At 35.3% G+C, this 27328-nt stretch overlaps 3 protein-coding genes across 9 annotated transcripts; 2 read left to right on the top strand and 1 right to left on the bottom strand.

Annotated features, from left to right (window-relative positions):
* Positions 1-344: 344 nt before the first annotated feature.
* Positions 345-3529, top strand: LOC109104280. 3 transcript variants are annotated; one of them, XR_006161472.1, is made up of 7 exons: positions 345-390; positions 770-1249; positions 1581-1668; positions 2296-2409; positions 2523-2623; positions 2734-2833; positions 3040-3529. XR_006161472.1 is itself a non-coding variant. In XM_042768583.1 (6 exons), exons 2-6 carry the CDS (start codon positions 954-956, stop codon positions 2762-2764), a joined length of 630 nt encoding a protein of 209 aa, XP_042624517.1. In that variant the 5' UTR covers positions 345-390; positions 788-953; the 3' UTR covers positions 2765-3529. The 3 variants fall into 3 exon arrangements, 2 of the variants coding, with proteins under 2 accessions (XP_042624517.1, XP_042624518.1); XM_042768583.1 differs by having other exon boundaries at positions 788-1249; positions 2734-3529; XM_042768584.1 differs by having other exon boundaries at positions 2734-3529.
* Positions 3530-3676: 147 nt separating this feature from the next.
* Positions 3677-11303, top strand: LOC109103836. Of its 4 annotated transcripts, none has more exons than XM_042768581.1 (13): positions 3677-4059; positions 4142-4540; positions 4699-6292; positions 6826-7327; positions 7434-7527; positions 7649-7762; positions 7874-7974; positions 8105-8203; positions 8376-8508; positions 8900-9016; positions 9120-9272; positions 9831-9952; positions 10082-11303. In XM_042768581.1, the coding sequence occupies exons 3-13, from the start codon at positions 6088-6090 to the stop codon at positions 10233-10235; spliced, it is 1794 nt and encodes a 597-aa protein (XP_042624515.1). In that variant the 5' UTR covers positions 3677-4059; positions 4142-4540; positions 4699-6087; the 3' UTR covers positions 10236-11303. The 4 variants fall into 4 exon arrangements, with proteins under 4 accessions (XP_042624515.1, XP_042624514.1, XP_042624516.1 ...); XM_042768580.1 differs by having other exon boundaries at positions 3677-4294; positions 4429-4540; XM_042768582.1 differs by having other exon boundaries at positions 3677-4540; positions 4699-4865.
* Positions 11304-11701: 398 nt separating this feature from the next.
* On the bottom strand, positions 11702-17563 carry LOC109103835 (tumor necrosis factor alpha-induced protein 2-like). Of its 2 annotated transcripts, none has more exons than XM_042768578.1 (11): positions 17437-17563; positions 15863-16523; positions 15283-15394; positions 14460-14582; positions 14268-14362; positions 14038-14130; positions 13826-13952; positions 12683-12808; positions 12438-12593; positions 12176-12297; positions 11702-12086 (listed from the first exon to the last, which is right to left on the bottom strand). In XM_042768578.1, the coding sequence occupies exons 2-11, from the start codon at positions 16405-16407 to the stop codon at positions 11924-11926; spliced, it is 1662 nt and encodes a 553-aa protein (XP_042624512.1). In that variant the 5' UTR covers positions 16408-16523; positions 17437-17563; the 3' UTR covers positions 11702-11923. The 2 variants fall into 2 exon arrangements, with proteins under 2 accessions (XP_042624512.1, XP_042624511.1); XM_042768577.1 differs by lacking the exon at positions 17437-17563 and adding an exon at positions 17289-17428.
* Between the last annotated feature and the right edge of the window lie 9765 nt (positions 17564-27328).

Raw genomic sequence — 27328 nt, 5'->3', positions numbered from 1 at the left:
CCTTACAGTGGATAAGCAGAGGATAAGGTATAGAGAATGGATGGATGGAAGATAATAATTGTGATTGATCAAAATAGAGAATAATTTCTGATTTACCATACATGTTGCATTTTTCATTTAATATGGAACCCTGCTCAAACTTTCTTCTCAAACTTGCTGCAGCTACTTCAAATTAACCACAATCATATCCTGTGCATATAAGAGAAGAACAAAAACATCATGGTTTTTCCATTTATCGCACCTGTACAAAACCGGACGTTTTCATAGATCTAAACAGACTGCAGAATCTAAAAGCCATTATTATAAAAGATGAGTCCAAAACTCTGGTGAAAGACATGCAAACCAAATATGAGTGGTATCCTCTGGTGAAAGACATGCAAGCCTCCAATGGTAAGTCAATATTTTATTTTAAGAAAGGTGTTATTTTGGTAACACTTTACAATATTAGTTTATGTTAATGCATTAACTAACAACGAGCAATACATTTTTCACAGTATTTTTTCATCTTTGTTAGTTAATAACAATACAACTGTTTTTTGTTAGGTCTTGTTAGTGCAGTTCCATGAAAAAACAGATACAATTTTTGATTTGTTAAAACTGATATTGACTAAATTTAATAAATACTAATGAAATATTTTTTTCATTGTTAATGATATCTAATGCAGATAACTAATGTTAACACAGAGAACCTTACTGGATAGTGGTACCATTATGTAAATTGAGTAACTGAGTAAAAAAAAAGGTAATTTTGAGTTCAATTCATGCACAGAAATTCATATGCATTCAGCAGGAGAACAGGAAAGCACAGTCGACTCTGCGATGCCATCTGGATCAGGTATCGAAGTGAGTGGCGAGACAGGGCTTAATATTCTCAGAACAATTCTGAGTAAACAATCAAACCTTGAGGACGCAGACATTGCAGCTGCAATGCCGAAAATCAGCTTCTCTCAAGAATGGCACCAAAGTACTTTCAAGAAATAGATCAGTTTGTGGAGAACCACTTACCCTCGCTGCCACCAGAGGGATCTCAAGTAAAGCAGATGCAGGACTTTCTAAAGAGCGCACAGAGTATTATATGCAATGAGGTGCGCAGATTAACACCTTTACTGAAAAATGCTGGACTGCTAGTTCATCTGAAGGACAGTTACAGCCGTCACCTCTTTACCAACCTGGACCTGCTACTAAACAGAGATCTGTCTGTAAAACAGATCTTCTGCCTTATTATGTGGGAAAAAGATGTTTTCTTCAGGTATGTACTGCAAATTTGTTGTAAATGTAATAAGCACATACAGCAAACAAGTTAATTTTAAAGTGTTGAAATGAACACTGCTTATTAAAACTATAGGTCCTGAAGACTTAAATATATATTCTAGAAGTCATTTTAAATTCTAATAATATTTAATAGAAGTCATTTTAAATTCTAATAATATTTCTTAATGTTGCTGTTTGTATTTTTGATCAAATAAATGCATTTTTTTATGAGCATAAGAGACTCTTTTAAAAATAACATTTAAAAATCCTACTTCCCTCCAACCTCAAAATTTTGAACAGCAGTGTAAATGTGCTCATTTGTGTTTCAGTCCAGACTCAAAACTGAGTGTGTACGACCCTTCGCTGCTGACAGGAAGGTTTGAGAGAGCAAAGCAGAAACTGCTTCAAGTACTTCAGGTAGGACTTTATGGTATCCACCTTGTTTTTTAACAGCATGGCCACTTAAATGTGCGAGGCTTCCGCTGTCATCCACTTCTAGTTATTTTAGCTGTACAAAATCAGTCTGTTCTGGTGCTTGATATTGCAAACTGCTATTTGTTATGGTGTAATTTAAATGTATTATCGTAATAATAAATACACTGGTTTGTAGTGCAAATAGTTTTACAATTTCTGCACTTTACACTTAAAAAAATGCTGGGTCAAAACAACCCAGTGCTGGGTGAAATATGGACAAGCCCAGCAATTTGGTTGTTTTGACCCAGCAGTTTGGTTAAATGTTTAACCCAACCTTCTGGGTAGTAACCCAACCGCTGGGTCAAAACAATCCAGTTGCTGGGTTTGTCCAATTTTACCCAGCACTGGGTTGCATTTAACCCAGCATTTTTTAGAGTATATACAATAGCAATTAATGAAACGGAAGTCTTGTACATTCACAGAAAAGATTGCGTTGCAAAAAAAAGGTGGGTATGACTTTCTGTTATTTGAATTCTTTGACTCTCATTACTGACTAATGCATGAAAGGACCCAAAACATGCACATGAGGTGTAACACACTTGTATCTCTGCCCAACTTAAACTGCCAAAGGATGACATCTCCAAGACTCTACAGAACATCCTACACTATGATGAGAAACATGGACATAATGAGGACTCAATGGATGAAGAAACTTTCATCAGAGTTCACTTAGATGTCACTCAGGTAGCTCTTAGAGAGAGAGAGAGAGAGAGAGAGAGAGAGAGAGACAGAAAGTGAAGAAAGACTTCAAGGTTTTATTTTTAATGCTCACTTATTTCATGTTTTTGCCTTCACAGTGCCTGAACTATGCTATTTTTGATGCTAAAAAAGTTGGTCTGACTTTGATGCATGCAGTACAAATACTCTGTAGTGGAGAGCTGCATGGTTTTGTTCAGAAGTAGGATTCTCCTCATATTATTATCTAGTATCCTTATATTCATTTAAGTGTATGGTTGCTGGAGAGGGAAGGTTTGTAATCCTGTACTTAATATAAATATGTTTTCTTAGGTATGTGGATGCTAAGAACAAACGTCTATAAAAAACAAACGTTTACAGAGACAAACTCTGTGTATCTGTTTCGGATAATCAACACCTGCATGCAACTCAGGTATTTATTAATGATGATTAAGTAATGAACTAATACATGGCTGTTACAGAAACTGTATCAGTGTATAATTAAATCTGGACTAATTGAAGAATAAGACATATTTGTCACCCTTGATTTATTCAAGTGGCAGTATAATTGTGGAGATATTAAGATGACTAATATTTGGCTGTCATATTTGACTAAAACAGTGGTTGCCTTTTTTCCAGGGCACCCTTATTTTAACAGTCAACCTTTTTGAATCAATGAATCAGTGACATTAACAATGATGGCAGAAGATTTTTAAATGAAAAAATAACGTTGGTTGAGTGAGTTTAACGAAATTTCAACCAAGGGGGGCCTTTAATTGGTCCGTGCCCAGGGCACCGCTGTGTCATAATCCGTCCCTGACTTACCGTCTGGAATTTCATCATGGTTTGCTGCAACTGTTTCTATTTATAACCCTCAAACTGGAACGAGCTCAGCGACTCCTAGTGGTGTCACGACCCGGGGTTGGGAACCACTGGGGAAAATCCTTGTGTAGAATAAAACAGCTTTTCTAGGTCACTGTTATAACTAGAGTCACTATACGGTGAGTGTATTATTTTAAAAATATTTGTGCTAAGTTGTCCTTTTCCTATCTGGAATGAAAATATTTTACCTGTAGATGTTGTGCTACACAAATCAGTCCAAATACAAACAGCAGAGATGTCTCCTCAATAACTAAGCTTCATAATAAATCTAAATTTTTTTATGGTAAGTGGTTGCAGTCAATTTATTTTATCTATATTTAAATAAATTTAGCTGATTAACTTTCAGCAAAAAAAAAATTATTTAAATGTAGCTAAAATAAATTGATTGCAACCACTTACCATAAATTTTTTTTGTAAATTCAATTAATCATTTTTTTCAGTGATGTGTTCAGAGGACAAGACCACAGTTGTGCAAGTGAAATTAAGTATTTGAGTCCACAGAATTGTGAAATCAATACAATCTTACTAGGATTATTTTAGCTGCATCCATTCATATCAGACTGTCTCTCTGGGCTACTGATCTAAACAACAAGAATACTGTAACCTTTCCTAACACATTTAATATCAAACTTACAGTCCTGTTTCTCTTTGAATGTTCATTTGTAGGCCAATTTAGAAGGTTATTTTGAGAAAAGAGATGGGCATATTGATATCCTGATGGAGGCAATCCAAAGGCAGTGTGCATCTCTGCCTGAGACTGCTTCAGAGATCAAAACGGTTTGCGCAGAGTATGACCTTAAAACCAATCATAAAGATTCTAGATTCATATCTCACCCTCGGCCTCTCTTACAATCTCTAGGTCATTGTGAAAATAGCTTACGACAGTGTTTCCAAAGTGTACCTGGAATGCTTGATGAAGACAAATGTCAGAAAGCTAGAGATGCTTTGGGGAAATGCTGAGGAAAAGATAAAAGAGGATGTTCAACATTTTCACCAAATATTCTCTGACCTGGTGAAAAATTAACTCTATTTCTCAGCATAATCCTAGTTTTAATCCTTAACTTTTGACTAAGAGAACAGTGTGTTTTTTCATTCATTACACAAATAAAAAGCTCATGGTTTGAGTAAAGTGATTTCTACCTGCAGAATGGCATTGCTGCCCAGGAGAGCTCCTTCAGAGAATGAGTGTTTTGCTTTACAGTCATGTAAAAACGAAGGACGTTACCAATGCTTTGTTCAAAGACTTCCCTCAGGAGAGGTAAACCCAGATCAACAATTAACGCTTCACTACAAATGCAAACATGAATTCACATTTGATTAAATGTAGCTGTTTTCATTGTGTGAGTATTCAGACAGAGAATGAGTGATTTTGTTTTCATCAGATGAAAGTGAAGTCTTCTTCTGATTGTTTTGCAGTGAGCAGTATGTACCTGGTCTGCTGCGCTGGAAGGGTGTGTTATCAGAGCAACAGGTGAAGGAAGTGCTGGATGAGATTCGGGAACCCTGCCAAAATCCAGATCCTACACATGTCACCTGTTTTCTTCTGAAGGGACTTTTTTGTTGTAAATAGCTTGAGGTCAGAGGTCAGTAAAAGTAAGCTATGGAGAATGTTCTCTGAACATTGTGCTATTTATATTTTCAAGCATTCAGATCTGATGTTAATTTTTAAAATATGTCCTAAATCTTTTTTGTTCACACCTGTCTAAAACAAACTGTTGGTGTTCCGAACAAAGTGAAAATACAGGTGAATTGGAAACAATTACTCTGTAAAGACTGACATTTGAAATAATAGTTAGAACAATTTTTTTTTTAAATGGGACAGTTTATTAAAAATGTATATGCCAACTTACATAAAATGCATTTAAATATTAGTTGTCACTCTGTATCTTCCAATAGTATGTCTTAGTAAAATGATATTTAAATGCTTAGTTTTATTATCAAAGCTCTGTAGTTATTTATTGTTGGGCAAAACATATAATGCAATGCAATGCAATAATTGTTGAGAAATGAACAAATAAATATTTCTAGAAAGCCTTATGTGTAATATTCAATATGCATTTTAACATGATTTTTCAAAAAAAAAAAAAGGATAATCAATTAAACCTAAGCTGCTTCCATCCAGTAAGTGTTCATCTTAAATATTAATAACAATATAAAAGTCATTCTTACATTTACTTTAAAAAATTACGTGCACCATGACCTGAAGGTGGACGTTTTTACGATTATATTTAAAGGCCTTTTACTTCCTAAAAAAAGGTGTGGCATTGTGTACAACAGGCTTTTAAGCAAGGTTTTGATTATATTCATTTAGAAGCCTTTGAAATTTGTGTATCAAATATGATACAGTAGGCTTTAGGGTTTAAGCAGCTTTAAAGCACTGAAAGGAAATCAGCATGGTTGTCGGCATGCCATCATTTTATGGTGATAGGGAATAGATGAGTTCTGTCTTACCACATTACTGCTACATGATCTGCCAAGTTTGTGTGTTGGTTCAATATAAGCGCAGGGCACTGCCCTGGCACTTCTAAGGGGGCTGTTTTTTCAGTTTCATTTTCCCTTTCCCTGTTATAAGATGTAACTTCTTGTCAATGTACTTGGCCTTATGTACAATATGATGATTTTAGTTTGTAACACAGTGTAGTGAATATTTGGCACACTCAAAGGCTAGGTTTCACTTTCATTTTCACTTACACAATGTCACATGTCATAGCTTTCAAAAAGCCTTTATGATCCAAAGCCATGGATTCAGTGAGGTATGAGGAAAGTACCAAGCAACCAACATAAGCTGCAACCCCATTGGCTGGAATGTTCATTTATGAGGGAAACTCCCATAAATGCACCTGCTGTGAGCACTGCAATCTCACCATTTACTCTCATGTATTCTGCGGGACAAGCAAGCTTTTTATTTGTGTGAAGTTCAAACAAACAAAAATGCTAAGCGTGTTGAGGCGGAAAAAAAAGAATGGGAATGAAGAGACCCCTTTAATGAAAAACATAGAGCAGACAGATGGTAAGACAGTCTCTTGTTATTTTTCTATAATAGGCATTGATCTCACACATTTATGAAAGTAAGCATCTTAGCACTTGGAAAAGCAGACATCTTTCCATCTGTATACAATGCAAGCATGTTGTTTTAAAGTTTGCATGCAGCAAAAAAAGTCCCCAAATAATTTTACTTATCAAAAAAAAATGGAGCAAATAATATGCAGCAAAAAAGTCTCTTTGTAAGTCTCCTAAACTATCAGAGAATTTTACTTTTTATGACAAAAGATGGTTAGTTCAATTTGTAAAAAATTCCCAAAACATGATATTTATGAAAGAATAATTAATGGTTTTGAAATATGTTCGAGATGAAACAACTAACAAAAATAAAAACAAAAATTAAAATTTAAATGGTTTGATGGATTTTTTATTTGATGGTTACACTACATGACATCGAATTTACACTTTACTTGAAAATGTTTTCAAAACATGTAACTAAAATAAATGCAAAAAATACATTTGAAAGAACTTAGCATTACAATTTCAATTCCTTTTTAACAGGGGAACAGACATCTGAATACAGTTCACAGCAGTCCGGAGTTCCTGATCTCATCGCTCTAGATGTTGAAGCGAGTAACAAGAGAGTGCTTAATATTCTCAGAATGATTCTGAGTGACCAATCAACCCCTGAGGACTTTGACACTGCAGCTGAGGTGCTGAAAACATGGAGCAAACTGAACAACAGCTTCTCTCAAGACTGGCTTTGTGAGTACCTTCAGGAAATAGATCAGTTTGTTGAGAAAAACTTTCCCTCGCTGCCAGCAGAGGGACCACAAGGATCTCAGTTAGAGCAGATGCAAGAATTTCTAAACAGTGCACAGAGTGTTATATATGATGAGGTGTGTCGATTAACACCTTTACTGAAAGATGCTGGACTGCTAGTTCATCTGATGGACAGTTACAGCCATCACCTCTTTACCAACCTGGACCTGCTCCTAAACAGAGATCTTTCAGCGAATGAAATTTTCTGCCTTCTAATGTGGGGAAAAAATGTTTTCTTCAGGTATGACGTTGATTCTTGTTTACTTTTCTTCATTTGTGTGTAATAAACAAATGAACCATGATCTGTTGACAAATATATATATACTGTATATACTAATTTGTTTCAGTCCAGACTCACAGCATTTCTTCAGAGTGTACGACCCTCTGCTGTTGACAGGTTGGTTTGAGAGAGCAACAAGGAAGCTGCTGCCAAAACTGGAGGTCTTGATATGCTCCATCTTTGTTAAAAATATTATCAGTGTAATAGGCTAAAAAGAAGCACCCAAAATCAAAAAAGGAAGAACATAAAACATGTGTCTCTGTCCCACTTTAACTGCCACAGGATGACATCTCCACGACTCTACAGAACATCCGACACTATGATGAGGAACATGGACATAATGAGGACTCAATGGATGAAGAAACTTTCATCAGAGTTCACTTAGATGTCACCCAGGTAAAGAAAACACTATGCAATGCTTATTTTTTTCTCAGTGAGATATAGTGTGATTTTAAATGGTTTTTAAATATGATGTATTGCACACTTATTGTATGTTATTTCTTTCAGTGTCTGAATGCTGTTATTAACAATTCTAAAGAATTTAGTAACACCCTGATGTGTACAGCACAGACGCTCTGCCTTAAAGAGCTTCATCATTTTGTTCAGGAGTAAGTGTCTAAAATGTCTTCACATCATCCAACTATTTGTTGAAATACATATTTGTGGATTTTTTTTCTTCATAAAAATGATATGAACATTAATATGAACTTTTACTTCAATTCCTATGTGTTTTTCTAGGTATGCACATGCACAGAAAAAATGTCTGGGAAAACAGAAACCCCTGAACTCAAAATATGTGCATCTGTTTCGGCTCATCAGCACCAGTAGGCAACTCAGGTAACTTCTATTTTTTATGGTTGATATATATATATACATTTATAAATGACTCAAAACCTGCCAGTGTATACTTAACTGGCATTTCCCTATGGATAATGTTCAGATTCATCCTGCTTAAGGTTCATAGTTCTGCCATAAAAACAGTTTTATGCATATATTTATTTTGCTGTAGATTTTTTGCTGATCGACTCAACAATCCGGATATTAACAACAGTAACGACCTCTCAAACATCATCTGCATGTTAGAGGAGCTGGAAGATCACGTTCTGTCAATTGTACAGAAGATGATGAAACACTTAGCGCAGGTAACATCATTTCATCATCAACAGAAGGAAAGTTGAGGGATTTCCCAAATTCCTAAAAAGGGAACGTCCCAGACATTAATAGAGATTCAGTCAGGTTTTTCCAACAATGAAGTGAAAACACTTTATAATAAGGTTCAGTTTGTTTACTTAGTTAATGCATTAGGTATTATGAACTAACAATGAACAATACTTTTGAAACCTAGAGTATATTTATTGTTCATGATAAATAAGCGCATTAACTAATAAAAGCCACTATGACATAAACAATATAAACATGTTGTTTTTATGCACTCTAGAGGGCAGGATTTTGTAGTTATGTTCAGTTTTGCAATAGACTGAATTTAGGAAAAACTTGAAGTTTAATAGTTTCTTTGTAAATGTTTATTTCTAGGGCTATTTGAGAAAATATTTCAAAAAAGAAGGTGAGCAAATTCAAATGCTGACAGAGGGCATTCAAAAGCGGTGTGCATCTCTGCCTCAGGCTCATGTGGGAAAAGAGATTCAGGAGGTTGGTTCTATGCTCAAATTACCAGTCAAAATCAATTCTTCAAGAACAGAATTTTAACTTTACATCATCTTTTACACTTATTCTCTGCTGCTCTACCCCACAGATCTTTGTAAATGTAGCCTATGACTGCATTTCACACGTATATCTGGATTGCCTGATGAAGAGCAAGTTCAAGCGGCTAGAGAAGAGATGGGGAAATGTCGGAGAAAGGATGAGAGAGGATGCTCTCAGTTTTCACAACACATTTACTGAACTGGTGAAAAATAACTCTATAATATTCAATTAAATTACACTCATAAACTTAAAGGTTAAGGGGATTTTCAAATTGATGCCATAGAAGAAACATTTTTGGCTCCCCAAAGAACCTTTCAATGAACCGTTTTCAAAAGAACCATTTTTTTCCTTAAGTGTGTAGACATTTTTAAAGATCTAAATAATCTTTTTACACTATAAAGAAGCTTGAAAGGTTCCAAGGATGTTAAAGGTTTGTCATAGAACCACAGATGCCAGTAAAGAACCTTTTTTTTTTAAACTGAACTGCATTTTGGTCTCCTGTTCAAGTCAGTGAAAGGTTCCCATTGATAACTGTTACATGGATGAAAACAACATACAGTAGGTTGAGGGAACTGATTTCTGCTATTGCTTTTTAAAGCAAGTGATGCAATGCAAACTAAAATGTCCATAAAATGTTCTCAGAATTAATTAAAAAGAACTTTGTCAGTGACAATGAGTTCCCAAGAGTACTACTCATTTAACATTAGCCCCAGCATCAATGCAATGCAGTATTTTCATAGACAATGTATCTGTTTTACAGAATGGCAGTGATGACCAGAGGTACCATCTCCTTCAGAGAATGAGTGAAGTTTTGCTCTGCAGTGATGTAGATGCACTGAAGATTACCTGTTGTGATTTGTTCAGGGATTTCCCTCAAGACAGGTAAACTTAGCCAATAATATTTAACTTCGTAAATACTTTGTACCCATGATTACAGGCCTGGAAATATATGTTTTATGATATTGTTTTCATCAGATAGTGCAGTGAAGTCTTGTTCTGATTGTTTTGCAGTGAGCAGTATGTACCTGGTCTGCTGCGCTGGAAAGGTGTGTTATCAGAGCGACAGGTGAAGGAAGTGCTGACTGTGAGCCGGGATCTCGTTCTGGATCTAAAGCCTAGACGTGTCACATGTCAGCGTCTGAAGGGGCTTTGCTGTTGTCTTTGATATGAATAGCAACATCAGCCAGATTTGTGAAACCTCTGTTTACAAGTTTAAATTGATGACATGACTTTTGTGAACATTAGTGAACATTAGTTGTTTATACAGGTACATTTATATTTTAATCAGATACAATATTTTTGTACCTTTTAACCTTTTGATTTTACTTGAAAATAGGAAATCATGTTTCTATCTGACCACCGGGAAAAAAATGAAATTACCCTTTTTGGTATGTCTTTTCTATGATAGTATAATTAATTAAGTTTAAAAAATTAAGTAAAATTTAAATATGGAATTACCTAAAGTTGACTTAAGTTATGTGAAATTCGCAAAGGAAATAAGTCAATTTAACATAGCTATTTAGAGTTTGATGAGTAATTTCTTCTTAATTATTGCAATACTCAAGTACTTTTCACTCAATCATAGTTTGTAAACTTCATTCAAACAATGTAGCACTGAAAAAAAAGAACTATGCTATTAAAGCATGTGGTTCATTTACAAACATGTAAGCAAGCAAACCGCTTTTTATCCTTTTTAAGATGATATGTTTACACAATATAGTTTTTACCCAAATGAGCAACAGTTACTAAATCTAACAACAAAAGCAACAAGAAAACAGTGTAAATAGAACTCGAAAACATAATTACTTATTCCCCAGTGCATGAATCTTTGTAAACATAACAAACAATTCCAAGTAAAATATACTTATAAGTTCAAACTTTAATTTCTACAAGTTTAAATTGGATACTAATATAGAACTTACTCTTTTTTAATTCTTGCCTGAACTAAACATTTGTTTTTCCGTAGTATTTACTATTCATTTTTATCAGTGAGGATGGTAACCACATGTCCATTTATTTCTTAAATTATTGTTAAATTATTGTTGTAATATTTAATATTTATATTGGTTGTATTTTCTTTTATTTATTCTTATTTGAAAATAGGACACAGTATTTCTTTTATGTAAGATTATTTTATCATACAAGAGTCAGTGGTACTATAACAAGTAACTTTAAAAGTATAACAAGTGACTTTGGTACCTCAATAAAGACATAAATGACATTTTTAACAGTATTGATGCTTGGTTGTCTCTGATCTGCTGGAATGCATTGCATTTGAAATGCATTTGTATTGTGTGTCTGTATGGCTGATTGACGGTTATTTTTCAAGGATAGGAAGAAGGAGGTAAAAAGATTTACACTACCACTACATCCTGTGTTTCTGTAGAGGATGCAACTTGCTGGGAAATCTTTATTAACAGACTCTTTCAGGAACTACTCATGCATTGTGACAGCAGGTGTGTTTCCGAACTGTAACTTCCACACTACTTGAGCCTATAACAGCATATCCTGTTTGCAGACGTCTGTTAATGGCATTCCCTTCCCTCCAGTAATCACCACACAAAGGGGCAAAGAACTATTAAGATGTGTGTACTAGAATTTTCCGATGTTAATAACAAGACACAGTTACCATAAATTTTCTGAGGTTTATTTTTCATAATCCACATTACAGTGGTAAACTGGAGAATAAAAACAAAGACAAATTTTTAAGGAATAACACAAAATATAAAAATGGTGATTTGCAATTTTATTCACAAAGAATTTCACTATGTACAAAACGATTACAAAATGATCAAGCACAAGCAGTTGTACAAAAGCAAGCAAACATACACAAGCAATGTTATTAAGCAAAATTCATTTGACCCTCACTATAGAAAAGAAGCTCTTGCCAAACTGAAGTGAGTCCTGCATTTCCCTGAGCTGATCCTTGCTGAAAGTGATGGTCTCCAAGATCTTCTTGAGGTCTGATGGAGAAAGATTTCCCTTGAGTCTCAGCCAAGCGGAAATATGACACTCACTGTAACAAGAAAACAGACATGAGAAAAGTGCAACTTTTTTTTTTTTTTTTTTTTTGCATGAATAATTGCACAGCAGAAACCACCATACCTGAGATCAGGGTAAAGCTTCATCAGACTTGCCAGCTCTAACTTTATAGTGTTTGGGTCCTGTAGCTTCAGCAGGCCTGCTAAATTGGGAAGGATGTCTTTCAACCAATCCATATTTGATCCCTGTCATTATGAATGAATGAGGATTTAAAAATTAAATAATCATTAAATTGGTTTCCTAAGCAATTATTTGCATATTAAACTGGGATAACAGACAATAGTTGAACAAAACAATGACCTTTAAGTAGGACGAGCGTACTTACAGCTGCAGTGAAGTATGTATGTATACGTTCACTGTTTATACAGAGTGATGATGCTGCCATCTGTTGCTGTGTTTTATCTGAAAGTTTGATCTTTTGCTTCATCATTTTCCGGACATATTCAGCTAGAAACTCCTTATGCATTCCACCAAGCAGCTCCTAGTCATCATATCAATCAAATAAAACAATCAGTCAATCTGAAATGGACCAAAAATGACTCAGCAAATCAATCTTTTATATGTTTATACCTGGCAACACATTTTATCCAAATTGTTGAATTTCTGAATATGTCTGTCCAGCTTTGCAAGCAGCTCTTCACATACAACCTCACTGTCTTTGAGCCACTCGCTGGAACCAACCTTCCTGTACAAGTCCTGCAGAAACACATACATTGACACATGGTTATTTTAATGCATATGAACTACGATGCAGGATCTGGTCATGATCTGGACCTGCTCAAGCCACCATTTATGTAGTCCTTTCATATGAACTAGACGAGCACTTAATAAAAGGTAATAGTTTGGCTTTTTATATACAATGGAAGAATCAGGACGTGGCAGCCAGCTGCTCACATGAGTGTGTTCACTGCCAAGACAAATCACCTCAATGAGGGTTTTTGAAAATAAGGAAAATCTATTGTGTTGGTCTAGATTAGGGTCTGGTTTATTTATAGCCATAATTAAATAGGAGTGTTTTGATAAAGCTAGCGGAAAAATCTGTTATCTATTTAAATTACATGTATTAAATATATAAATATTAAAATACATATACATACCTGGGGCCAGAGGTGTGAAAATACGATTTCTTGAACTTTTAGTAATAATTACTTTTTCAAATAAAATATATGCGTATTTTTATATTTACTACCATTATAAAATTTGAATTTAAAAAAAAAGAAATGAATATTTCTATTCAGCAAGGATTAACTAAACTGATCAAAATTGAAAGTAAAGACATTTATAAATGTACATAATATTTCTATTTCAAATAAATGCTGTTCTTTTGAACTTCCCATTCACGAAAGAGTCCTGAAAACACAACTGTGTGACCCCAAACTTTTTAACAAAAGTGTATATATTTTTTTATATATATATTATACAAATACTAATGATCATATATTTTTTTTTTAATTATAGTAAAAATTCCACCATTTCCCAAAAATGGCCCAGAAGCCTTTTCTACATAACATTGTCCTTTAAAATAAATTTCAGGAATTTTATTATTTTTATCTTTTACTTTTCTCATGCTCAGATGTTGTAAGATATACTACATCCTAAAACTGAACATCAACATTCACAACTCATATGCTAAAAGTTTGACAGAACTTTGGCAAACAATAACAGTTGTTTTTTTATTACATAACAGTGAAAGAAACTACATTTAGTTTTTACCTTAAGTTCCTTAAGCATATTAGAAGTAAAGTGGTAGTGGCTGCCTTTTATCATGGTAGCCAATAATGAGAGACAATCAGTTTTCACATCTTCAGGGAACAGATGAGCTTTGTTTGTAATGTAGTCTCTGTATGGGGGGAGAGAGAGAACACTTTCAACACAAATTCAAAAGATTTGATATGATGTTACAGCTGAATAAAAGTGACACCCACCTGCACTGTATGAGGCATGAGAGGTTGACCATCAAAACAGCCTCAGTGTTGGCCTGCTTGCTCTTCATGGCCTTTGCATGAAATGCTTTGTAACTGTAGGGATGGAAATTGGATTAATTATAATAATTTGTGTTAAATATTTAGCAGCACAGACAAGCAGGAATGATAAACAAGGCTCTTATTGGTATTTTAAGAGATGAATATAAAACGAATGAGTTAAAAAAGCTTACTCTGTCAGAAAATGTCTCATCTGGCATGTGATCCTCTGTGCTTTTGTCTCATCGCCAAGCACCTTTTGCGCATACTCTACATGTTTATGAAAGCACTAGGAGATGGGGGAAAGAAAAAAAATTATGTTTTCATCCAGAAATCAATTATTTGCTGAAGGGAAAGAATGGTTGCTTTTTCCTCTTTTTCATTACCTGGATGACATCAATGGCCTGATCACAGCAATACACCTGGTCTCTCAGCTGTGGAAGTTCTCCCTCCTTCCAGGCTGTTTCTTCTCTCTCCAAAATTTTGTGAAGGCACTTGGTCACCTCCCTCTAGTGAACAATAATATGAGAAAATTAAAACTTAAGCTTTCTATGGCTAGATTCTACAAACAAAACATTGTTTTTATTTCATGCACTGGTAAATTTTGCTTCCAAAAAAAATATTTTTTTCAGACATTTATGTATTTATTTTATTACACTTTATCAATTTGTGTCTGTAGATTTAAATATAGCTTTAAATGTGTTTTTTGCTCCTTCACTAAGCCACTTCATTAACACTATCAGACACCTAACTTTACAGTGTTATTATATGTTTTGAAGGTTATTACAGAGGGATTTTTCATATCATTTGCCTGGTTTATATAATATGTTACTCTGAAAAAAAAGGCTGGTGACAGCTTTTTCTGATTTACTGAGTGATAAAAAGAGATCCTAAAAACCTTTTAAATCATTTTCAACAAAATGAAATAAGAATCTATATTTTTATTAATGTTTTTATTACAAAAAGTAATGTCGTAATGCAATTAATTAACTGGGGAAGTATCGTAAAAATGTCTCATGTGCATATATAAGCATAACATTACAGAAAAGTTACAAAAAAATGTAATGTCGTAATGCAATTAATTAACTGGGGAAGTATCTATTATTAAAAACTCACATTACCCTGTTCACCTGTGGTGTCTTGCCTTAAAGTGACGGAGAAAATAGAGCCATGTTTTATAACATTTAAAGGCATCACAAAACATCAAACCTCTTCTATGGTCAAAAACTGCTGTTCCAGTGGTGCAATCTTGTCTTCAGGAAGCAGAGGATCAAGCTTGGAGTGATCAATCACTTCTTTTAGCATTTTGCCATTTAGAATGCTGCAAACAAAGAAAGACAAAATATAACTCACTAAGAAAGAAAAATGACCATTTTAAGGGATAGTTCACCTAAAAATTACTATTCTGTCATCATTTACTCAGTCGTTCCAAACCTGTATTGACTGACTTTCTTCTGCGGAGTGCAAAAGAAGATATTTTGAAGAATGTCTCAACTGCTTTTGTCCTTACACTGAAAGTCAGTGGAGTCCACAAATCAAATACAGTATAATAACAATAAAAACGAATACAGGTTTGGAACAACATGATGGTGAGAAAATGATGACAGAATATTTTTTTTTTATATTTAAATAACCAATTTATAGACCAAATTATAATCAAGTAACCAAGAGAAACATCTGATGTAGTGATAACAAATCCTTGTTTCACTTGTAAAGTAAAGTAAAGAAAAGTAAAATAAAGTTCCCTAAAATAACAATAAAACAGTATAGTGTCACTTGCTTCTCTTACTTGGGGTAATCCTCGTTCACCAACTGCAATAAAAGGACACAGTCCTCATCACACAATGTGTTCTCTGTGATTTCTCTCAGTCTTGCACTGAAGGTCTTATGGTACAGTGTGGCATAAAGCTGGCACACATTCTCCTGTTCTGGGTAGCAGCTGCTCACCCATGTTGCAACTTTCATCAAGTCTTCTTTCAGTCGTTTCGCTTTGCAAATGATTGATTGCTGCAAGGAGGAATTTATCTCAATGCTTGAATCTAACTGTGCTTCTTCCATCCTCCTCTGAACAAGTCGCTTCAGCAGATCCTCGTGGTTCTGTTTACACCTCCTCGGCCTCCATGGTGGGCGTTCCTTTTCTTGAAACCCTTCCCAGCGCATGTCTTGCTCCTCCTCCTGCAGTATGGCTTGGACTGCTTCTTTCAGCACCTCCTGCTCCTCAGGACTCTGGAAGTCGAGGGAGTTTTCCAGTGTCTGCTTCACCGACTCCAGCCAGTCCTCGTAGTCTTTTGCTAGTCTAGCCTCTGAATCTTCCTCTTCCTCCACCAGCTTCATTTTGGATCCAATCCCATCCTGCTTCAGCTCAAACAGACGGTCTTCTCGGGTGATCAGATGTTTCCCTGCGTCCACAAAGCGGCGTTCTTGTAGATTCTGCTTAAAAGTGGGGACCGCTGTAGAAATCAGAAAAAAAATACGTTTTTTTTTTAACTGTGCACAAACAACGTTGGATTGTATCATTCTAAAAGTCAGTCATATATACAGTATGATGTAATGTATATGGAAAAAAGTAAGTTTCCATGGAGTTTACACGAATAGCCTAGTTAGGATATGAGATATTGATATTTGTGATGCACCTGAATTACTGTAAAAACATCATTGTCATTGTCAGTAATTAAATTCAAATAAATTATCAGTAATAATAACTGATCTTGCTTGCATACAAATACATTTATAACAACAGCAATAATATACATTTTAAATATTACACTTAAGATTCTCATTTAAGTGGGCTGAAATATACAGTGAAATGATTTACTGCTGACAAAACACTGGACAAAAAATTCTACACATTTTTAAAATTTCTGTACAATGTAGAATGTTAATGCAGATCTTTACTATAAACAAGATTACTATGCACATATAGGTTACGCAACAAAATAAGGTTATGTTTTTGTGTTTCAGTACACAAAATTTTGAAATATGATTGACTATTGAAGACTCCTGAAGGCATTTCATAGATTAGGGAACACATATTCACTATTCATTAAGAGTTTTCACTAAAACTCCTAATTTGCTGCTTATTGATAGTAAGTATAGTTGTTGTAATAGTTATGTTTAGTTGAATATGCTAGTGAAATGCATGCTAGTTAATAGTGAATAGCGTTCCATAATCTAAAATGGTACTAGGAGATCTAAAAAGGATTAACTCTTCCTACCTGGAATATTGTTCTTTTTGGGATGCCATTTTAAAATGTTTAGCATTCTGAGCTTTTTTGTCATTTCTTCTGAAGGAAGAAAAACAAATCTGATATCGGACGCGCAAGAAAGAAAAACAGAATTTCAATTCGATCTTCTTTCATTCACCTTAAACAGTTTGTGGAAATAACGGACCCAGTTTTTATAGGCTTCATGAGCGTGAGCGTAGAGTTGGGTGGAGCAACACAGTGTATCCCCGAAGACAGCTCTCCACTGCTATCGTACTTGACCGATCAGTAGAGGGGAAGGCAAGGATTTATATAGCAACCAGAAACATAAGCAGACATGAGATAAGAAACACAAACATCAGGGAGCTCTTAATCATAAGGCGGGAAAAAAATCTTAAAGCAGCCTAGTGACTTCATGAATGTCTTCTGTTCTTCTACCTGATTTAGGTTCTCGGTTGTTTACAATAATTTAACTGATAGTTAATACTATTAAAATGGCTAAAAAAGTGATATGGATATTATCCTTGGACTATATATAGCCTATTTATGGCTATAACAAACAAACAAAATAATTACACAAAAATACACAACAAAAGGGCAGCCGTGGTTGCCAGAAATTCACTGTAAAAATAAATAAATGAAAGGTGTCACTGGTTTTCTGGGATGGCATAACTTAACATCTGGTGTAGAATTTTTTTTGAATCAGTAAAGAGACATCAAGTAAAACACTGAATTAAACTCAAAATTTTGAAGAAGAAAAGCTGAAATAGCATTTTCTCGTAAAAAATACTCCAATAATCTTGGTTTTACAACTTTTAATTCAAACTTTTTTTTTCTGGTGGTTGAGCCACATGAAAGAAAGACACATGATGAATCAGAGTTCATTGTTAGTGATCCGTCAGTGAAAACAGACAATAAACAACATTTTTTGTGATGACAAAAATGAAAAGAAACAAAGATTTTTCATATGTGATGTCTGATATATAAATAAATATATTATATTTTTATCCTATCTTTCTTCTTTTCTATTTTATTTTTTATTCCAGTTTACTTCTGAAACATAACATTGCAATACTGAAAACACTGCTGATTATGATTGCTTATGATTAATAAAATGCTTCTCATTTTTAAGGATTTGTAAGCACCTGCTAAATGTAAATGTACAGCTTCTGCATTTATAATGTAAATCCACCTGAGATTTGATGGTGCATGTTTCCTGTCAGCTCTGTTCTCATGTAGCTCTAAAACATTATACTATCGTATGCTTAACCAAGACTTTATGGGAGCCTCATTACTCTGAACATATCTTCACATTCCCTCTCTACATCTGTAAAATCCACAGGATGTCCTTATCCTGCCTTTTCCTTTTGGTTATTGGGAATATCTTACTGGAAGTCTGAAGCCCTGCTTTATTGGAAAATCCCAGTGAAGGGAAAGTACCATCTTTTTTTGACCCCAGTGGCTTGCCTTGGTCAAAAGAATTAGTAATTTAGGAGTGTAATTAATTAAACTCTTGACCTAGCTTTATCTCATACTGCATTTGACCTGACGCAGCTGAAAAATTATAACAATCCATTAGGAAACAGTGTCAGGGAGGACTGGGGTCAGTGCGGTGATACTGAACAGGAGGATTCGTCATTATGCTTTATTTCAAAAGTCCAAAGATCTGTTCATGTTGATGTTTCTGTGCTAATACTATGAGTGTTTCTAAATGTTTCATTCTCACATGCATCAGACGATGTTGCAAAACCTTTTTGTATGATGGAGGAACAACTTTTATGCATTGCATGAACTTGTTTGTAACCATTTCTGAAACAGACTATCCTGAATGTGTTTCAGAGAACTTAAAAAAGGCTCGTTCTTAAAGGTGATGTTAAGCATGGGTATAAAAGTAGGTATTTACATTTATTTATTTGCAAATTTAAAAAATATGTTCTCCAAAACTAAAAAATTTAAATAGTGATGACGTTTCTAAATAACATAGTTTTCTGGACCTCAAGCAAATACTAAAAGTTATATTTTATGATTTTGTATTTTACAGCAACTTTCCTTAGCTGGAGTTTTACTGGACAGCACCAGTCCGAGATAAGGTCGCAAGTTTACAGGTCTGTCTAAGATGCACGTCTGCAGACAACAAAAATGGACATGACAATGAAAGTTGCTGATAAAATCAGTTTAACTTGAAGCAAATACTAAAAATTAGGTTCAAAAAATGAATGAATTACATGTCTTGCAACTCAGTTAGGAGTGGGAAAAGGCCCCAGCTTTACAAGATGATCTAAACACAATGATGAAGATTAAAATAAACGTCTTGCTTACAGGTGTTATAACCTCAGCATGTACTATGCAAAGTCAGTGGTCAGAGCTGAGAACCTTTTACCATGTTTCACATGCAAGCAAAAGAACAAGCAAAATATGCCAACTGATCTACACAACTGTTATTTTACAATTTTTTATATAATTTTAAGGTTTTTATTAATGTTTTTGAATTTTTATACTTTTCATTTTCATTTTCAATTTTGCTTTTTTAAATATTACAATTTAGGTTAAATTTAGTTTTACTTTTAGATTTCTAATTAGTAATGTGCTTTTTGCAGTTTTTTAATCAGTTTCTAAATAGTTTTTAGAGTACAAGATGCACTCTTGGACAACACTTTTGTCTTTTTTTTTTTTTGTATTCTACTGTTTGATGAATCAGACTACACTTAATAATTCTGATTACACTTCTGTGAATGTCACAGTTGACAGCCATGAGTGAACTTGCAATGCATGGTTCCTGCTACACTTTAACAATTCACATTCACATTTTAGCATAAAATGATGCATTCTTTGCAGAACTTCTCTCATGTTTTGAACCAGATATTGATGAGCGTACAAAAAGCACTCATTATGACTCATTATGAATCATACAAAAAGTCAATCATAATAAAAACATATATGCATATAGTTATGCTTTTAACTTTATGTTAAGAAATGTTATGAAATGTTATAAAGATTTTAGTCAATAACAGCGTTATACATTTTAGAAATGTAAATCATGTGTCCTTTTCATACATTCAGTGTTGCAAATCTGCAGATGAAGAAGTAAAATGGAAGCAAAATAAGAAACATGATTTCTCCAAATTTAGTAAAGCAACAACATTTTAACTTGGGCATGTCATGTGAGAGCTGTCATCTGACACATCTCACATTAGTGTTACTTACTTATCTGTTGCTATGTACACAAATCTGACAAACCAGCAAAAATGATTGGTATTATTCAAAAGATGTATTCACTTAAAAAAATAAAATTTGGTAATTCAATATTTTATTATTTATTCAACTTCATGTCATTCCAAGGCTATATGAATTGGAAAATGAAAGTGTATGTGGACCAGGAACAGCCGTTGGCATCCACTTTACTGTTGAAAAGATATCAATGTATATATATATATATATATATTCTGCTATATAATTTATGGAAGCTTTGAAGAACAGTTAAAAACACCCTCCCTTTTTCCACGGGGGTGGAAAAAAAACTATATCATTATGATTCGAAACCTGATGGTTGTGTAACTGCCTGGAAACAAAAATAAAACGTTTCACAAGACTGGTCATGCACAATGTCTCTTTGTGTGTGTGGGCATTTACCTGAATATCTCAAATGCTTTGAAATAATATTCCAGTGTTTATAAATTATAGTTAAATCAAATCAGACTTGTATACATACATAAGTATACATAAACAACTTATTCCTAAACTGTAAATTAATGCCAATACACATGCCTGCATGGTGACAGACTAATTCACTCATTAATGGGATGCAAAACTAATAGAATATATTTGGGATATTTGCGAAAATTTTACATTTTTGCATGAATTTACTGTGTCAATCAAATTTACCTGTTCAACATTGTTATGCCATCCCCCAGCACCACCAACCCAATCCACCCCCACTTCATCTGAAATATTTTCATTCAAAATTGTAAACATATAGGACCCATTTTAATTTTAAAAGAGATTGGAAACAAATATATAAGTGCATAAACACATTTGAAACTTTGGTTTAGTTATGCTAGTGTTGTAGAAATTGCACACTCTTAAGCTTTTACATTATTTTATTTCTCACCCAAAAAATAATTCACTGGATTAACTCAATTTAATTAAGGGCAGGATTTCCATCCAATAAATATATGTAGCCCCAACTCATAAAAAACAAATTCATGCAATGAAATGTAATTGAGTTGAGCCAACTCATTTTGATCAAATATAATTTAAATGAAATTAACGAAGTGATTTTTTTATGCTTGTTGAACTCAAACTAAAACAATTAACTGGAAAATAAATTATTAGGCAGACATCCTAGAATTTACTTTACTTAAAGCATTAGCCAATTTGATAGGCATAAGATGGTATTGTTAGATTCATGACATGCCTAAAGTGGTTGCTTTTTTATTATTAAAACAACTTTGATTTATGTTAGTAGGTCCTTTACCCAAGCACATGCACTACACTTCACCACAATGTTTTGAATACAAACATAAAAGAGCATTAAACATTAACAAGCCTCCCAATTTTATCATCTTAATAACAAATGCCTAAAATAACATTTTATTTCAATATTACTCTCCTTATCAAGCCCTGTGCATAGCATGATGGGAAGGGAAAATCCACTTCCTACATAAAATTGTTTATGTACTCTCAACTCAAATGAATTTAGTGGTTGTAAAAAATTGTGTTGGATTAACTTAATTTACTTAAGTAAATCGTAGTAAAGCAACACATTTTTGGGCTACTTAATTGAAACATGTTCTTTCAAAATGAAAATATTGAGTTGAATCAAAACGCATTTATTTCAAGTCAGTTTAAAACAGGGGTGGCGAACTGCATAGTTCAGCTCCAACCCTAATTAAAACTCACCCGCCTGTAGCTTTCTAGTAACCCTTCAGACCTGGATTAGCTTGTTCAGATGTGTTTGATTAGGGTTGAAGCAAAACTCTGCAGGGCTGCGGCTCTCCAGGACCGACATTTGTCACCTCTGGTTTAACACAATGCAATTATTTAAATGGGAAACTTAACATAATGGTGTTAAATGAAAAAGATTTTTCTAAATAAACTGAACAGTGTTGGAGAATAATTTTTTTGAGTGTACATGCAAACGTTTAACCCTGTGTTATTGTTCCCCTACTAGGAAACTCAACTCTGTCCCCCCTAGTGGGCACTATGGGAAATGCAGCCTGCATGACCGGTGTCTGAAGCAATCGTGAAACAACGGCAACCAATTTATTGGCCCACCTGGCCCATGGTGTCATTGGCGGGATGCCTGGAACTATAAAAGGGCACCTGCTGAATACCCATCCACACTTTGCTGTCTTCAGGAGCCGTCTGTTTGAAGTGCGTGTGAGAGACCAAGGCAGACCAACTGCTACTTAAAGCTTAGGGCTTTAAGTAGCAGTTTCTTGAGCCCTTTCTTGAGCCCTAGACAGTGCTGTCTCCCCTCCTTTGGGTCGTAAGTAGACAGCCTACTCTTTGTAGTTTGGGTAGTTTCAATCGGGCCACCTTTTTGGTAGTCCTTCCTAGGTACATAGCTATCTGATGATATCTATGTGCTAGCTCAGTGACTGCTCCCCTTTTCAGGGTCTTTAAGTAGCGGTCTAAAATTATCCTCTTCAAGACCACACACTTAACTATTGATAATGCATATGATGCGAGAGACAGCATATCTCCTATTCTAAGAAAATAATTTTACATTTACATTATTATTATTACATTACCCTGCAGAGTTTAGCTCCAACTGGCCTTAACACACCTATCTGGAAGTTTCTAGTGTGTCAAGTAAGAGCTTGATTAGCTGTTTCAAATGTGTTTAATTAGGGTTGGAGCTAAACTCTGCAGGACACTGTGGGATAAATTTGGAGCTGTAGGATAAAATTATTTTTTATGTACTTTATTTACATTTATTTTTTTTTAAATGCTGCTGTTTGCTGACATCATGTCTGTGGTCAAAAATTAAGATGACTGATGCCTTGGCACAGCGCAGACACGCAAAGCTCGGGATATGACGCATATGCGCGGTTAAAGCTAGAAGGGATACGTTTGGCACTACTGGGCATGTGCACATAAATATAGCCTAATTTGTCACACTGTACAACATTAATTAGTATTTCATTATTGTAAAGGATAAGTTTAAGGCTATGTAGGATTTAGACGTTAATAAAACACAATGTAACAGGTAGAAAATTAAATTAGAAACATCTAAACTTTTCAGAACGCAGCAAGTGCACCGCTGGTCATGTGACAAGAATTGAATCAACGAATCAGCTTTCATCCTTTTTAAAATGATTCATCCTAGAAAGGCAGGCTACAGAGTGCTTTGGAAAAAAGGAGGTTGCTTAAATGGTGACACCTGGAGCGCAAGCATAGAACGTTTTCCACACATTTTCAGGTGCGACATGCAAATGTGCTTTTGTTTTGAAGTAGAAAAAAGCATATTGCTGGACTCAGTCAAGACCAACGAGAATATTTGGCAAGTCAAATCACAAACAATTACGAGTGCAAACACCAAAAAACCAAAGACAACTACGAAAAAATAGGATAAAAGATGATAGCAAAATTCCATACACAACACACACAACCCCCATACGAGCTTTGTAGGCATTCCTCCCTCCACCACCACCCTCTGCACCAGGGGTTCTTGAACGAGCCTTTGTTTATATTCCGGTGTGAGGAAAATGGCGGCATAGTCTGATTTGCCAAAAGCCGGTAGTGAGCGAGCTTTGTAGGCATTCTTAAACTGAGAGTAGCAATGATCCAGTGTATTCAGTCCTCTGGTTGGACAGGATACATGTTGATAAAAGTTAAGCACAACCTGCCTGAGGTTGGCTTTGTTAAAATCGTTAAAATCAGGAGATTTGTTAATGTAACCGCTTAGCACATCGTGAAGCTTAGACAAAGCCAAGCTTGTGTCTGCCTGTGGTGGAATGTAGACAGCAGTAACGATGATCAATGAAAATTCCCGGGGCAGATAGAAAGGGCGGCAAATAATGGATAAATGTTCCAGATAAGGCGAGCAGGAGTGCAACAGAGTGGAGATATTCCTGGGGTCACACCCATTTCTTGTTGATCATGAAACACACTCCACCACCTTTGGATTTACCGGCCTCTACTGTCCTGTCCATCCGTAAAACAGAGAAGTTATCAGACAGCGTTACAGCAGTGTCCGGGACCAAGGTCGTTAGCCATGTTTCAGACAAACAAAGGATGTTACAGTCCCTAATGTCCCGTTGGAAACTTATCCTGGCTCTAAGATCGTCCATCTTATTCTCCAGAGATTGGATATTGGCAAGCAGAATGCTCGGTAGAGGAGAGCTGTGTGCTCTTTTCCTCAGTCTGTTGCGAATCCCAGTGCGTTTCCCGCTGTGTTTCTTGATCCGTCTCCGTGGTGGGTTATTTAAGTGGCCATTGTTCATCTCAGCGTTCCGGAGAATCTCAGATGGCCACGATGGGTTGGAGGATAAAGTGTCCTGAAACAGGTTAGTGAAGCGGTGTCCAATGTCCAAAAGTGTTCCTTTGTCGTAAGTGATCAGTGCAGACGATATGTGTGTAAAAAGAAAGAGCAAAAGAAAGTAAAAAGTAAATAAAAACACAATCTAAGCAGAGCGACCTGGACGGCATCCGAACTCAGCAGCACCATCTCCGCCAATTACAGGTGCTGGTCATATAATTAGAATATCATCAAAAAGTTGATGTATTTCACTAACTCCATTCAAAAAGTGAAACTTGTATATTATATTCATTCATTACACACAGACTGATATATTTCAAATGTTTATTTCTTTTAATTTTGATGATTATAACTCCCAAATAAGAAAAATCCCAAATTCAGTATCTCAGCAAATTAGAATATTGTGAAAAGGTTCATTATTGAAGACACCTGGTGCCACACTCTAATCAGCTAATTAACTCAAAACACCTGCAAAGGCCTTTAAATGGTCTCTCAGTCTAGTTCTGTAGGCAACACAATCATGGGGAAGACTGCTGACTTGACAGTTGTCCAAAAGATGACCACTGACATCTTGCACAAGGAGGGCAAGACACAAAAGGTCATTGCAAAAGAGGCTGGCTGTTCACAGAGCTCTGTGTCCAAGCACATCAATAGAGAGTCGAAGGGAAGGAAAAGATGTGGTAGAAAAAAGTATACAAACAATAGGGATAAACGCACCCTGGAGAGGATTGTGAAACAAAACCCATTCAACAATGTAGGGGAGATTCACAAAGAGTGGACTGCAGCTGGAGTCAGTGCTTCAAGAACCACTACGCACAGACGTATGCAAGATATGGGTTTCAGCTGTCGCATTCCTTGTGTCAAGCTGCTCTTGAACAACAGACAGCGTCAGAAGCGTCTCGTCTGGGCTAAAGACAAAAAGGACTGGACTGCTGCTGAGTGGTCCAAAGTTATGTTTTCTTATAAAAGTAAATTTTGCATTTCCTTTGGAAATCAGCGTCCCAGAGTCTGGAGGAAGAGAGGAGAGGCACACAATCCATGTTGCTTGAGGTCCAGTGTAAAGTTTCCACAGTCAGTGATGGTTTGGGGTGCCATGTCATCTGCTGGTGTTGGTCCACTGTGTTTTTTGAGGTCCAAGGTCAACGCAGCCGTGTACAAGGAAGTTTTAGAGCACTTCATGCTTCCTGCTGCTGACCAACTTTATGGAGATGCAGATTTCATTTTCCAACAGGACTTGGCACCTGCACACAGTGCCAACGCTACCAGTACCTGCTTTAAGGACCATGGTATCCCTGTAGTTAATTGGCCAGCAAACTCGCCTGACCTTAACCCCATAGAAAATCTATGGGGTATTGTGAAGAGGAAGATGCGATATGCCAGACCCAAGAATGCAGAAGAGCTGAAGGCCACTATCAGAGCAACCTGGGCTCTCATAACACCTGAGCAGTGCCACAACTCCATGCCACGCCTCATTGCTGCAGTAATTCAGGCAAAAGAAGCCCCAACTAAGTATTGAGTGCTGTACATGTTCATACTTTTCAGTTGGTCAAGATTTCTAAAAATCCTTTCTTTGTATTGGTCTTAAGTAATATTCTAATTTTCAGAGATACTGAATTTGGGATTTTCCTTAGTTGTCAGTTATAATCATCAAAATTAAAAGAAATAAACATTTGAAATATATCAGTCTGTGTGTAATGAATGAATATAATCTACAAGTTTCACTTTTTGAATGGAATTAGTGAAATAAATCAACTTTTTGATGATATTCTAATTATATGACCAGCACCTGTATGTTCTGAGCGATGGGAAAATTTGGAATGCTTCCAAACTCACTGCATTCCCATGCACAACATCAACTCCTGCTGAGAACAATGGACAATGTAAAGGTTTTAATGAAAACACTGGTCTTAACGGGACAACAGAATCCTTTTATTCTCGTCTTCAGCCGTGAACTCAGCATGTGCCGAACTACTTCTTGGAACAACAAATTAAACAATTTAATCAAAAATCAACTGTTGTTTTACAGACAATATACCAATACTCATACCCTTAGACCTAAATGTAATGTTCACAAACCTAGTTGGTTAAATGACTATGTTCCTTAGATCTGATGTATTGCATGCACTGTGTCTGCATAGCTTATGCTTCCAAGTTGAGCTATACTGACTCAATGAGTTCTAATAATACAGAATTGTTACAATCTGTACCACTGCTGTTATCAAATATATTTTACAGTGTTACATACTAGAGAGTTAGAGGTTGGTTAAATGAACGAGATGACTGCTTTTAGATTAATAATTAGTAGATTAAGCAATTTTTATTGCTGCCTAGTTAACCCACGAAGTATGTTATTTAAAAGGGGGAAAATGTTGCGTTCATGAGTAACATTGCATTGTGACTACTATTTTGAAAGAGTAAATTCTGAACTGCTGTATCTATATGGACATGATGTAAGGAAGTGAGCGTAGGTTGTGAGTTGAGTAAACATCCTGAGTGTCCGCTACTCCTGTCTCATCTGCTTTACTTTTAAATTATACTGCTAGATACCACAGGTTTACTTCAAATAAAA

This window comes from Cyprinus carpio, chromosome A13, assembly GCF_018340385.1.
Source record: "Cyprinus carpio isolate SPL01 chromosome A13, ASM1834038v1, whole genome shotgun sequence".
NCBI lineage: Eukaryota > Metazoa > Chordata > Actinopteri > Cypriniformes > Cyprinidae > Cyprinus > Cyprinus carpio.
This window is presented reverse-complemented; position numbering and strand designations above follow the sequence as displayed.